Here is a 13,956-nt window from a genome sequence, read left to right on the forward strand (position 1 = left end):
CTGACTGAGCCAGTAGTTTAATTGGTTCATTAGTTCACCAGTTATTGACTTGCCCACTAAAATACACGTTTCATGAGAACAAGGACCTTCTGTACTGCTTTTGCTCCAATTCCTAGAACAGTGCCTGGCACACAGGAAGCCCTCTGAAAATACGTTCCGTGAATGATTTGCCAAAGGCAATGGGTGCAAATAAATGCAGATCCAGGAGATTTCCACGGTTACCCGCTTCACGCCCTGGAACTGAAAACCCCAGAGTGACAGTGACACCTCGCGGGGCTCCTTCCGTCCTCCCGCCTAGTGGCGAAGTCAAGACTCGGCCCATGGCGAGCCGGGACGGAGGACAGGAGTCCCTCTCTATGGTCTTACTCCCCAGACCCCTCCTCCCTAGCCCCCTGCGTGCCTCTATGGTTCTTCCTGTCATTAGTCGGGAGGGGGCGCTGTGCGCAGGCGCGCGGTGACGCCTCGGCAAGGCCGGAAGGAGCGCAGCGGCGGCCTCGGCGGCGGCGGCGACCAGGTTGTCGCGGCCGCTCCTGCTGACTGGAAATCGCGGCGACAGAAGCCCCCGAGCTTGCCTCGCGAGCCGGCGAGTCGAGTGGCGAGTAAGTATCGGCCGCGGCTCCTCGGCCGGCTCTGTGGGGCTAGTGGCGTCTTCTCCGGGCGCCTCCATTAAGCCGGGGGTGGGGGCGGGGGCTCGACCGTGAAGGGCCCCGGGGGGGCGCGGGCCGGGCCGGGCGGCTACCCCGACGCGAGCGAGCCCAGGGCCGGCTCCGGGCAGCGCCGAGCGGCCGGAGCGGCGGGGCCGGCGGCCAGGAAAGAGCGACGAAGGCACGGGCGGCTGGCGGACCCGCCGCGGGTCCCGTTACTTCGGGAAGTTTCGCGGGCCGGTCGGTGGGTACGCCGCGCGAGGACTCGAAAGCGCCGAAAGACTCGAGTTTCCTCGGCAGCACCTCCTGGGAAGCGGTGGCGGTGAAGCCGAGCGCGGCCCGGAGCGCGCGGGGGGCGCAGCGCTGTGACTGAACTCCCGACGCCCCGAGGTGGGGGTGGCGGTGGAGCTGCGGGCCGCGGTCCCAGACCCTCGCGGCTCAACTCTGGAGGGGCTACTTAGAGAAGGCGGCCGCTCGCTGCTGCCCACCCTCGTGAGGACTTCCCGAACCCCGGGCAGCGCAGGGAACTCGAACCTCCACACCGCCCCCCCCCCCCCCCCCCCCCCCCCCCCCCCCGCAAAATGTGCCCGGAGTGCTGGGCGGCGAACGAAGCCGCTGTTCCCGCGTGGGTTGTGGCTCGAATGCCGCGTGGGACGATTGTCGAAAACTTTGGGCCACTCCGGTCTCGTGACCCAGCTCGCTGAGAGCCTTGCGGGGTCTCCGCGACGTCCGCAGGGCAGGTTGCCGACCTCAGCGAGTGGGGCGCTGTGGTTAGTCGGGGTGCGTCGTGAGGAGCGCCTGGAGGGGGCTCGTCCTAGGGTTTTTGATACCACGAGATGACTTGGCGCTGCTGGCAGAGGGCACGGCCGCGTTCAGAACGCTGGCCTACAGGAAGACCGCGGAGAAACGGCCTTGCTCCGTTAGGTTTTTTTTTTTTTTTTGTAAAAGTCATTTATCGTAGCTGGGAGTAGGAAGTGTTTGGATTTAAGGAAATAGCTCGAGAGCCTGGGGCCAGACTTTCGGCGCTCCCTGTAAACGTAAATGGAGGCTTTATAGTTTCCTCCTGAAGGCAGGCAGCAACTACAGAAAGAGAAGCCTTGCAGCCCCTTTGGAGAAGTGTGATAAAGGAAGTTGAGCTATGAGTCTGGAAGACTGAAAGTTTATGAAATAGGGTGGATGAGAGAGCCTGTGCTCATGTTAATGAGTATTTACAGTGTTCTAGGCTGTGGTAAGAGCTTTAGAGACGTCATGGTTTTTTTAGCTAGATACTGTTTTAAGGATTTTCCATATATTAACTCTGAATCCTGATAACATGGCTTTTGTCGTCCCTTACTTTCAAGAGGGAGAAAATGAGGTGCTGAAAAAATAACTTAGCTTGTAAGGGTCTAAGCTGGGATTCGAACCCAGGTCATACTCCTAATTATCCTGCTATACCTGTGAATATGCAAAAAGTTCTGGTGTATTTACTTTTGCCAGGCTGTGTGCTGTGTCCTGAGGCTTTGGAAATGAATTGCACAAGAGTCCTACCTTCTTGGGGCTTCCCTGATGGCTCAGACAGTAAACAATTTGCCTGCGATGCAAGAGACTGGGTTTCGATCCCTGGGTCGGGAAGATTTCCCCCAGAGAAGAAAAGGGCAACCCACTCAAGCGTTCTTGCCTGGAGAATCCCATTAACAGAGGAGCCTGGTGGGCTACAGTCCATGGGTTCGCAAAGAGTCAGATATGACTGAGCAACTGACACTTTAAATTTCAGTTTCCTACCTTCTTGGAACTCTTTTTAGCAAAGGAGGTAGACGTTAAGCGTAGCTTACTAAATATTTTATTGTGGTAGTACTTGGAAGGAGTGAGAGACATATCAACAAACATTGGGGATAGTCTGGAAAGGCTTTTCTCTGAAAAGTGAAATTTTAAGATGAGGAACTGAAGAATAAATAGAGTTAATTTGGTCAAAGAGAGGCAGAGAGAAGAGCCTGAAGTTTCATGGCACTTTCTAGGACCTGAGCCTGGTTTCTGCAGAATGGTGAATAGGGGAAGAAATATGAGGTGGGGCTGGCTGTGTCAGCAAGGTCATGTGAGGCAGGGTTTCATAGGCCATGGTAAGGATTTTGGTTCTGCCATGAAGAGATTTGTGGTTACAAAAACAAAACTCTGTCCTATATGAAAATTCATTGGAGGGTATCACTTGTAGACAGTATTGGGATAGAAGGGGCAGGATGTCATGAGTTCACAGAGGATTCAGCTGGTATCATTGAAAACATTGACTTCTTACTTGTGGATTGAGGATATGCTTGCTTATCCATCCCAGTTTCCCAGCCAATTTTCAGTTGACAATTGGAGAAAAAAATCTTAATGTTGTATGTTAAGCTCGTTAGCCTACCCACTGAAAATTTTGAATGATTTCTGGTTTAAAACCTTTCGTGTGGTAAAAAGATACTGATAACAGAATTTTTAGAGCTCTTTGAAACCACTTGAACTCCAGACTAATTGTTTGCATATCATCTCTAATTATGGATGCTATTTTACCTTAGTTCTTTCATTTTGTATGTATGTTGAAATTAACATGCATTTTCTTATTCTGAATTCATCAACTTCATTGTTCTTTGTTTATAGTATCACCATCATCCAGTTCAGTCATCTGATCTCAACATCGAGGTCATCTTAGACTCCTTGCTTCCTCTTGCCTTGATGACCAGTTACATAGGAAGTCCCATCCTTGCACTCCACTGGTGGTCTGCTGGTTAAGACTCTGAGTTTCCATTGCACGGGGTGCAGGTTCAGTCCCTGGTTGGGGAGCTAAAATCCCACATGCCATGTGCTGTGTCCTTAAAAAAAAAAAAAAATCCCATTGGATCTAACCTTTATAATTAGTATCTTACATCTTTTCCTTCCTCTATTTACTGTTACCTTTTACCTTTAGTTCCGACTTCACTGGCTCTTGTTTACTAGGTTTTCCTACCTCTAAGTATCTTCTGCAGTCTGTCTTACGCATTGCAGCTTAGTCGTTCCTAAAGCACAACTCTCCGCACTGCTTCCCATTGGGTTAGAAAATAAAAATTAGAGCTCTGCTTCACTTTTCTGTTAGCAAACCACTTCTGAGCTTAGTGACCTAATACAACAGTTTTATTTGTTGGCAGTTTTGTGGGTCAGGAAGTTGGGAAGATTTCACCTGGGACTTTTTTTTTTTTTTTTTTTTTTTTATTCACATGCTGTCAACCACAGTGGCTGGGACTGGAGGATATTCTTCCAGAATGACTTCTTTATTCAGATGCCTTGTCTGAGACTGCTGGGAGATGGCCCCGCTGCCTTTCCCTCTCCTGGCAGTGTCAGAGCTTTCCATGTGGTCTCTCCAACCAGGTAGTCAGACTTCTTACATGGTCACTCTGGGCTTCCAGAGCCCTTGATGGAAGTGCTGTCTTAAAACTAAGCGTGGAACTGGCAGAGCATGGAGTTTAGCTTGAATACTGCTTCTCCCCAAGCCTTCCCTGCCTGCTTACCCTCTCTTAACTGTGATAGGCTTTGTGTTGCAGTAAAGACTGTACTTTGTAGTATACTCAATTGTGTGCATATTTTCTCTCACTGGTGGAAGTTCTGTGAGGCAAGATCCATGTTGGATTTTCCTTGTTATTCCCCATGATGCATAACACAGATTCTTTAAGTGTTAAGGAAATAATACCAGTTTAGTGTAGAAAAATCAAAATTTAAGGAAGCAAAAATATAAACCTACTGCTTAGAAATAACCATTATCAACTTTTTTGTGTTAATTTGATATTGATTACATATTAGTACAGGATCACAAAGAATGGCTATCTAAATATTAAGATGGGAAACCAGTATTTGAATGAAGAGCAGTAATCATTTATAGACATTTTTAACAAATATGCTTGGAAGCGGTTTTGTGGGGGCTGGTATAACCTGGGCATGTCAGCTTCTCCTAGCCTGGCCTGGCTCTCCTTTGCCCTCCTTTCCTTTATTATTCCAAAATCAATGTTGCAAAAGTGATGGGCATAATTTTGGAGATTATTCTGGAAAGCAGCAGCACCACAAAACCCCAGGACCATGCAGTGTTATATTAGGAGCATATGAAAGGAAAAGTGGAGAAGTGATGTCAACAGAGGAATAAGAAGGAAATAGTTTGTTTAAGACAGACCTAAGGACTCTGGTCACAAGGAAGCAAAGATGCAGTTTTGACAATAATAAAATTGTATGAGAGAACCATGGATGATCCCATCTTTTCCTGACTTGCTTTGTTTTCCAGATTTTCTCTAATAATGTAATTTTTTATTACACTGCATTGTGTAATATTTTGTAACTGAAGAAGAGAATGAGAAACTGGTTGTTGTCACGTAAGCCACGTTACTTGACTATTTAAATATGGCTGTGATGAACAGCTCCAGTCTCTGGCAGAGGAAGATATTTTCAGAGTTACTCGTTCATTCAACAACTGTGAGACACTGAAAGTACACTTATGAATAAGACAGAGTCAAGGGCATATGGAGAAAACAAAATGTGAACTCTTTCTCATCATGTGTTGATTCATTCATACAAGGAAGAGAAGGGTTTAAAAAAAGATCCATTAGGACAGTTGTGGGAGGTGGAAGAGAACATAGAAGTACCATCCAATTTTCTAAAACTCTTTCAATATTACCACATAAGATTCTTAAAAAAAAAAAAAAAAAGAATTCTCCACTAAGTAATGAACTGATGAATCCATGCTAATTTTTGGTTCTAATTTGGAAGCTTTAACTGGTATATTTGACTATAAAGTATAATCATAAATGTATATGATGATTTTTATAATTAAAGGCAAGAAATAATTGAACTGGTCTTTCTTGGAAGGCTCTGATCAATAAGTGAAAAGACATATATAGGTTCTTGTTACTTCCAGAGGGAAAATGAAATTTCCTTAAGAAGGAAGTAAAAGTTTTTTTTTTTTTTTTTTTTGGAAGTCAAAGTTTTATGTGAATAGTTAATAGTACTAGTGAAAAGTAGCTTGGAAGAGGAGAATAACCCCCTCCAAACCCCACCCTGGTTGGGCTATATTATCAGCCCTTATTATTAACAAAAGCTGTACATCTGCTGTTTCCATTGCACAAGTAATAATAATAGTCATAATGTGGCCCTTACTGTGTGCCAGGTGCTCTACTAAACACTTTATATATATTTAACTCAATTTCAGAACAGCTGTATTCTCATTTCATGAAGAAAGAAATATTAGGCCTGAAAGATTAAGCAGTTTATGCATAGTCACTGATTGACTAGTTGGTGAAACCTGGGTTCATACTTAGACAATCTGATCTGAGCCCAGATGAGAGGACTGAATGTCAGGGAGTTAAATGACCTTTACAGAGAAGCTACTCAGGAGTAGAAATTTCATTATCAGACTTCTTTTCTTGCTGCTGCTTGGGGCCACTGTACATGCCATTCATGAGGAATCTTGCTTTTAAAGCAGCACTGGTAATCTGCTTAACTACAAACTTGACAGTCTAACTAAATTAGATATAAATCACGTTTTCCTTTGATTTCCAGTGTAAAATTGAAGGAATCTAGTTGTGGTAAAAGAAGAAATAGGAAATCTGGCTATTGGAGTTAAGTGTTCAAAGTACTTTTTGAAAGTTGTATTGGAAAGAAAAGCACTTGAATAGAAGCAGTTGAAAGTGGACACTAGAGCTCTTTCCTTTATAGTGTGCCATTTGGAAATAACATCATTATTATTTCAGATGAGATACCAAAGCTTACGCTTGGATTTATAATTTTTAAACATTGAGGTACCTTTGTCCAGTTATAGATACCATGAAGTTCTGTTGTAATACTTAAACACAGTCTTGCTATAAAACAGTAGTATCTTAAGTTGAAAAATGCTGACATTATTTGATTGTCTCTTTGTAGACATCATATAATGAGAAGACCTGGTCTAGGGCCTACCTTTTTTGAAGCATGTGGTTTCTGTCAGCAGGACAAAACAGATTTTCTTAGGAAGAAAAACCTTGAGTCGGTAGGTTACAGATAGAATCTTGGAACTAAAAAGGTGCCTTAGCAGTTAAAATTGTCCCCCTTTGGTTCTTATCTGATTTTCATTCTTCTGATGTCCATCAGAGTAAAGCAAGAAAATGGTTCAGAAATCAAACTACAGAAAGACTTAAATAATCCTCTCCTCTTGACCCCCAAATACTGTTTCATAGAGGCGAACACTCTTTTTTTTCCCTGATAGTGACTTTTTCCCTCTCTAACCTTGCCATTTAAAAAAAAGAAAAAGAGCTTATCTGTTTGGCTGCACCAGGTCTGTGGTGTGTGGGCTCTTTTAGTTGTGGCATGTAAGCTGGAGTTCCCTGAGCAGGATTGAATCTGGACCCCCTGCGTAAGGATCTCAAAGTCTTAGCCGCTGGACCCCCACTCTTAATTATTTTTTGGTGAATAGAATTTTTTAAAAATTTTAATGTACAATATTTCAGTCTTTGCTTTTGTGGACAGCACCTTTTCTGTCCTGTTTAAGATGTCTTTCCGTGGGGAGGGAGGCAAGAGGGGGGTTCAGGAGGGGGGCCACATGTACACCCATGGCTGGTTCATGTCAACGTATGGCGAAAACTGCCACAGTATTGTAAAGTGATTAGCCTCCAGTTAAAATAAATAAATTATTATTTAAAAAAGATATCTTTCCCAGCTCTGATTTTTGAAGGTATTTTATGTTATCTTCCAGAAAGTTTGTTATTTTACCTTACCATTTAAATCAACAGTTCACATAAAAATTATTTTGTCTAAGGCATAAAGATGAGGTCTAGTTCTTTGATTTTCCCTATCCTCTCAAAATATAGCTTTCCACTACAGTGTCATACAGTTTAAATATCATATTTTTACATTGCTCTGCAGGGCTACTTTTGTCATAAATGTCCACATGTGAACAAATCTGTTTCTGGACTCTGTTCCATTGGTCTTCTTTTGCCAATACCACATTGTCTTAATTACTGTAACAAGACTTAATATCTGATAGTATAAATTCTCCGTCTTTTTGTTTATGAATGCTTTGCTTATTCTGGGATCTTTGCTTTTTCTTGTAAATGTTATAATCATCTAGTGTATATCCATTTAAAAAATCTAAGTAAGGCTGTACTAAACTTGTACACCAATTTGGGGAGAACTGACATCTTTACATAATCAAGCTTTCCAACCCATGAATATGGTATGTCTCTTCCTTTATTTACTCTTCAAGTTTTCTCAGTGATGTTTTACAGTCTCTGTGGAGAGACAGAATAGTTCATCCATGTCACAGATAGCAGGATTTCCTTCTTTTTTGTAGCTGAGTATTATTCCATTTTCTTTACCCGTTCATCTGTCGTTGGACACTTAGGTCGTTTTCATGTCTTAACTATTGTAAATAGTGCTGCAGTGATCATGGAAGTGCAGATATCTTCAAAACAGTGATTTCATTTCCTTCAGTTATATACCCAGAAATGGAATTGCTGGATCATGTGTTAGTTCTATTTTTAAAATTTTGAGGAACTTCCATACTATTTTCCATAGTGTCTATTCCAATTATAATCCCACCAACAGTGTAGAGAGTTTTCCTTTTTTCCATATCCTGCTAGCATTGTTACCTCTCGTCTTTTTGAATGAATGATAATCATGCTAACAGGCAGAGGTGTTTTTGATTTACCTTTCACTGGTATATAGTAATGTTGAGCACTTTTTAATATACCTGTTAGCTGTTTGAGTATCTCAATTTGGGATATTGGATTATTTGTGATTTTTGCCATTGAGATGTACGAGTTCTTTATATATTCTGGATTTTAGCATCTTATTAGGGGTTATGACTTGCAAATATTTTTCTCCCATTCAATAGCTTGTAGTAATTGAGTTTTTAATTTTACTTTTTAGAAAATCTTTTATTTCCTTTTATTTTTTTTGGTTTAATTTCACTTTTTAAAAATGTATATCCCATTTATTCTTTGATCCTTTGTTCATCTTTTGTATGTTCTTTTGCAGGTATTTTTTTAAAAGTTTAGTTTTTCCTCTTGTTAACTTTAGTTATTCATTCAAAAGACTGAAAAAATTTTTCTTTTTAGTGGTGTTTTCATTTTATAAGCTGAGAATACTACCTTGACTAGATATGTGGGAAGAGTTTTGATACTCCTTCATTCTTAAAAATTTTCTTTTTCTTTTTCACACCCTTTGGAATAGGTGGTCACCATGTTTAGATATTAGCAAGCACATAGGTGTATGTCTGCGTTGGAAAATGGCAGAGGGAAACAGCAATGAAGAGGTGATTCACTTGAACAATTTCCACTGCCACCGGGGACAAGGTGAGGGTGCCTGTTTTCTCTCATTGCTTTTGTCTTAGTCTTGTTATATCATATTTTAAATTAATCTGTTTTGCACCATGTAGAATCCAGAAATGTTTCATTTTCAGACCTCAGAACATCAGATGTAAATGGACTCATCAGACTAGAATTTTGTGTTAAATGGTGATACCTGCTGGCATGAGTGAAGTTTAAGAGTCTTCCATTACAAGAAGATTGAATCTTAAGAGATAGGAGGAAAAAAAAAGAGAGATAGGAGGGTGGGAACAGTGGTAGTTCTCAGTTTTTGAAGGAATGGTGATCGCAGAGGAGTGCAGTTCCTCTAGGCCTGTATGTTCTGAACGTACTTAAGGTGCTGCTAATGCGTTTCTGTGGCCCCTCATACAAGGCCTAGCTTCTTTTTTGCTAGAAGACTCTGGTTTAGCCTTACAGGGAATTTTTGGACATGTATTCCTTTACTTTACAGTGTTTAAAATATGGGGAAATTCATTGAGTCATAAAGGGAAGGGACCCTGCATTTCTTCAAGATTTCTAAATGCATGTGAAATTTCCTATCAGATCCTAATTCACAGTTGCACCTAGGCTAAAAGGAAAAAAGTTACGCTGATGAGTAGGAGAAGATTTTAAGTATGAAGTCCTTAGAAGAGGTTGTACCTTTTTTATGTTTTGCTATTGATAGTACTTTGTATTTATGAAGATGTTTTTCCCAGCAAAAAATAAATTTTATATACATATGGCCTTCAGAGCACTTAAACATGCGCAGGGAGCTCCCCGGTGGTCTAGTGGTCTAGGACTGTGTTTCTGCTGCAGAGGGTGCAGGTTTGGGGAACCAAGGCCCCATATGTCACGAGACATGGCCAAAGAATAAATAAATAAAATTTAGCAGATTTTATTAAGCAGATAAATAGAAAAAAATAAATTTGCTTAAGCTATGCAAATTATAAAAACAGAAGAAATACCAATTTTTTAAAGCTATTTTTAATAGTGTATTCTAAGTTGGTAGTGATTATAGCCATAATTTGTTATTTAGGAAGTTTTAAATCCTAGCTATGTTTGTATATATGATCATTTCCATATTTTCCAAACATGCATATCAAATTAATGTTGTGGGGTGTGTTTTTTTTCTAAATTGGATCGTAAATATACTTGAACAAAGTTTCTTTAAGAAAAACTAATTCTGGAAAACTACTAACTTCGGAGATACATTTTTCTGTTCAACAAACTTTATTTTGCACACATAGTGAGGATTTGTGTAGACATAGAGTTGTTTTTATTAGCTGTATTAATAATTTCTATTGAAGTGTTTTTTAAGTTTTTAAATCATCTTTATTGAGGCATAATTTACATATAATAAGTGCACACATTTTAACTGTACATATAATTCAGTAACTTTTGAAAAATGAATATACCCATATAACCACCACCTCAGTCATGATGTAGAGCATATCCAGAAGGATTCCTTTATGCCCCTTTGCAGGCAGTTCTCGCCCAACTCCTGACCTGCTTTCTGTCACTATACAATTTCATATAAACGGAACCATACAGTATGTACTCTTCATACCTGAATTCTTCAGCACAGCAGTTTTTTGATTCATTCACATTATTGCATGTATCAGTAATTCAATTCTTTTTAATTGCTGAATATCACTCACCTGGAAATTCTATACCTAGTGAAGGTAGGCTTAAAAATGAAGGTGAAATAAAGATTAAAGGTACAAGAGTGAATAGAAGATATATTATGCAAATAGTAACCCTCAAAACCGAGCCTTTAAGTAAGTCTATAAATTATCAGATAACATACACAATTCAGCCAGAAGTGTCAATAAAGATAAGTTTTTAAAAAGTTAAAAGCGAAAAAAAAAAAAAAGTTAAAAGCGTCTGGGAAGATAAAACAATTCTAATCTCTGTATGTGTAGTAATATGATATCAAAATATACAAAGAGAAAGTTGACAGAACTGAAAGGATTACTGGACAAATCCACAATCCAATTGGGAGATTTTAGCATGTTTCTTTCAATAACTGAGAGCAAACACACAAACATTTGTATGAATATAGAACATTGGAAGAACATGATCAACAAATTTGATATAATAGACATAGGAATGTCGCACCTAATATGTTTGCCAAAATTGACCATATTTTGAGGTACAAAACCAGTTTCAAGTTCCTACACTACTGGTGGTAGTATAAGCTGGCACAAACAATTTAGGAAGCTGTTTGACGTTGTCCACTGAAACTGAACATATGCTTTCCCTGTGCCTCAGCACTTCTAGAATGTACCAAGCTGAAATGAATATACCAAGATAGATATACAAGAATATTCATAACAGTATTATCCAAAATAGCCAAGACTGGAACCAGCCCAAATGTCGAATGTCAACAGAAAAATAAGTAACTTATTCATACATAGTCATGTAGTAGATTACATACAGAGGAAATTACAGAATGCAACATCAACATCATGGATATATCTCAGACATGTTATTTGCATGGAAGCCAGAAACGAAAGTATATGTACTCAGAAACTGATCTGTGGAGTTAGGCTCCTAATGTGCTAGAAATGTATTTACCAGTGTTGGTGATGGTCACACAGGTAAGGAGCCTTTTGTACGAATCATAAACTTTGTTCTGTTATACTTTAGGTTTTTAAAGTATGTATTGTAAAGCTAGTATGTTTATATGTGGTGTTTTGGGGAGTATCTTGTCAACCATTGGGATTCACTGTGAGGTGATAGGTTTAAAACCAACTTTTTTGCTGGGTGCTCCAGGCTTGTTGTTTGTCTTTTTTTCCTGGGCCAGTTCTTCCTCAGAGGAACCTACAGTTTCCTGCATTTAGAATCGAAGGCTGGCTGCCAGCGTTCAAGGGGCCAGTTAACAGAAGGCAGCCAGAGTCTTATCATTATGACTGTTTCAGGGACACGCCTTTTCTCTCTTGGCCTGGTGTCTAGTGACTCTGTGCTGGTGACTCTTCAGAATGGTCCTCCACAGGGTGGGTCTTCTGGAATGGCTGAAGGAGAAACTTGTCAAGTCCTCTCCCCAGAATTAACAGTAAAATTAGAATTGTCTAAAATAACCATTTAAAGACTGGAAATGAACAAAGGCATACAATAATTGAGAATATTTTTCAAGGAAATCTATGATTCTGCAACATGGATTAAGCCACCTCTGGTCAGCTGCCCCCTCTGCAGGCTGTGGGTTTGAGCCTTCTCCACACCTCTAGATTTCTTGCTTCTGAAAATCTGCTGTTTCCAGAATTTTGTTTAAATCTCTTGCTGTCATTTCCTTTTTTCTTCTTTGTGTCCTAAAAAGAAGGACACTTTTTACTTTTTCACTTTTTACACTTTTTTACTTTTTACGAGTTCCTTTACTGTCATTTAAGTGGGGTTTCAAACAGCAATGGTGCGGGTCACTTGGATTCACTCTGCCAGTCCTCTGCAGTGCGCCTCTGCAGGCCCTCAGTTCAGTCAGTTGTCGGATGTATCAGTCTGCTGTGTAGGTAGCATTGGACTTGAAATCAGACAACTTTACTGTGTGTCAAGTACTATAACAAATAGGCATTTTTTGTGGTTTTTCTAAGCTAATACAGCTGTTTACAGTAGGCACTATTGTTAACGTTTCTTCAATGATGAGGAAATGGATGCCTAAAGAAGTAAATAATGGCATCATGTAGCTAGTATATGGTAGAGTTGAGGTTGGAATCCAGGCAGTCTGACCTTAGATCCCACAGACTTACCTGTTTTAAACTGCCGTTTTTGGCATCACCACAGCCCTGTTACAGGGATGAAATGAGATAATTGGTTTTATATTGCTTTTCAAATTATTGGATACCATAAAAGTACATGAAGCATTAACCTTGAGAAAAATAATAGCGCTTTATGAAGGAATTATCAGTTTGTGTTATCCAGTAATTCATATCAGATGTGATCTATCTTCAAACGAATAAAAGGAGTTAGAGACCTTGAACAGAATTATTACATCTAGATGGCTAGTTGAACTCTGGCTGTATTTAAAAAGGAAACTAGAAAGCTTAAATTGCTTAGTGTCGTAGATGCTAAATAGGTACTTGACTACACCACTGAAATATATTTGCATAAATAATACTTAAGATTTATATCTAAGATGAGCAAACTTTAATATCATATATTAAGTGAAAATCTTACTGTTTCTGAGTGAGTTTTTTCAGACCTATCAGTTTGAATAAAACTGTTTTATATTCCCTTGGAGGGGTAGAGGTGAGATGGGAGGCCATGATTTCACTGTTTAGTTGCCAGTCAAGAAGATTTTATCAACAGATTCTTCCAGTCTCGTATAAGAAAAAGTTGATAATCTTGAGCATAGTAATTGTGAGATTTTCTCTGATGATTCCCAAAATGAACTATTGGCAAAGATCAGCACAGAAAAATAGCTCATTTTAATGCTTAGGTGCATGTGCTGCCTGAGGAGGTAAATTAACACTCCAGTAGCCATGAACTTGGCTTTAGGTTTGACCCTTTTCATGCCAAAGTTGAATTAAAGGACTGAATGTGATTATATGCACCTCCTGATAACAATGATCTCCGCCCACTTTTAGACTGGATCAATCTCAGAGATGGACCCATCACCATATCTGACTCCTCTGATGAGGAAGGGGTTCCAATGCTGGTCACCCCAGCTCCTCAGCAACATGACGAAGAGGACCTGGATGATGATGTCATCCTGGCGGAAGTGAGTTTTCTGAAATTTACCATGATGAAATATATTTCAAGTTAAGAATCTGATTCTTCGGACACTCAGTATTAATAGAATAGCTGAGAGTGCTCTTACAGCAGTATTTAAATAATGTTGGAGTTTACCTATTCTTTGAAGATTTGGTAGGATTTGCCCTAAAGGCATTTGGGCTGTTGCTTTTCATGAAGGACAGTTCTTGGAAACTGTTTCAGCTTCCTCTGTGGTGACTGACACGTCTAGATTTTCTGTTGCTTTTTATTGGTTTTGTTCACTGATACTTTTCAGTGTTTTTTTAAATGTATTTAATAGAACT

General features: G+C 40.2%; 1 protein-coding gene across 3 annotated transcripts in view; it reads left to right on the forward strand.

Moving 5' to 3' along the window:
- Positions 1-434: 434 nt before the first annotated feature.
- Positions 435-13,956, forward strand: part of RNF216 (ring finger protein 216) — a 113,587-nt gene continuing 100,065 nt past the window's right edge. Inside the window, exons 1-3 of one of the 3 annotated variants that reach the window (XM_043454861.1) lie at positions 435-599; positions 8,817-8,938; positions 13,507-13,640. In XM_043454861.1, coding sequence (XP_043310796.1) covers positions 8,872-8,938; positions 13,507-13,640 — 201 coding nt within the window. In that variant the 5' untranslated portion in view covers positions 435-599; positions 8,817-8,871. Of the gene's footprint in view, positions 600-8,816; positions 8,939-13,506; positions 13,641-13,956 lie in introns of those variants that run through there. The other 2 variants (XM_043454862.1, XM_043454863.1) reach the window with 2 other exon arrangements.

Source organism: Cervus canadensis, chromosome 32, assembly GCF_019320065.1.
Source record: "Cervus canadensis isolate Bull #8, Minnesota chromosome 32, ASM1932006v1, whole genome shotgun sequence".
NCBI lineage: Eukaryota > Metazoa > Chordata > Mammalia > Artiodactyla > Cervidae > Cervus > Cervus canadensis.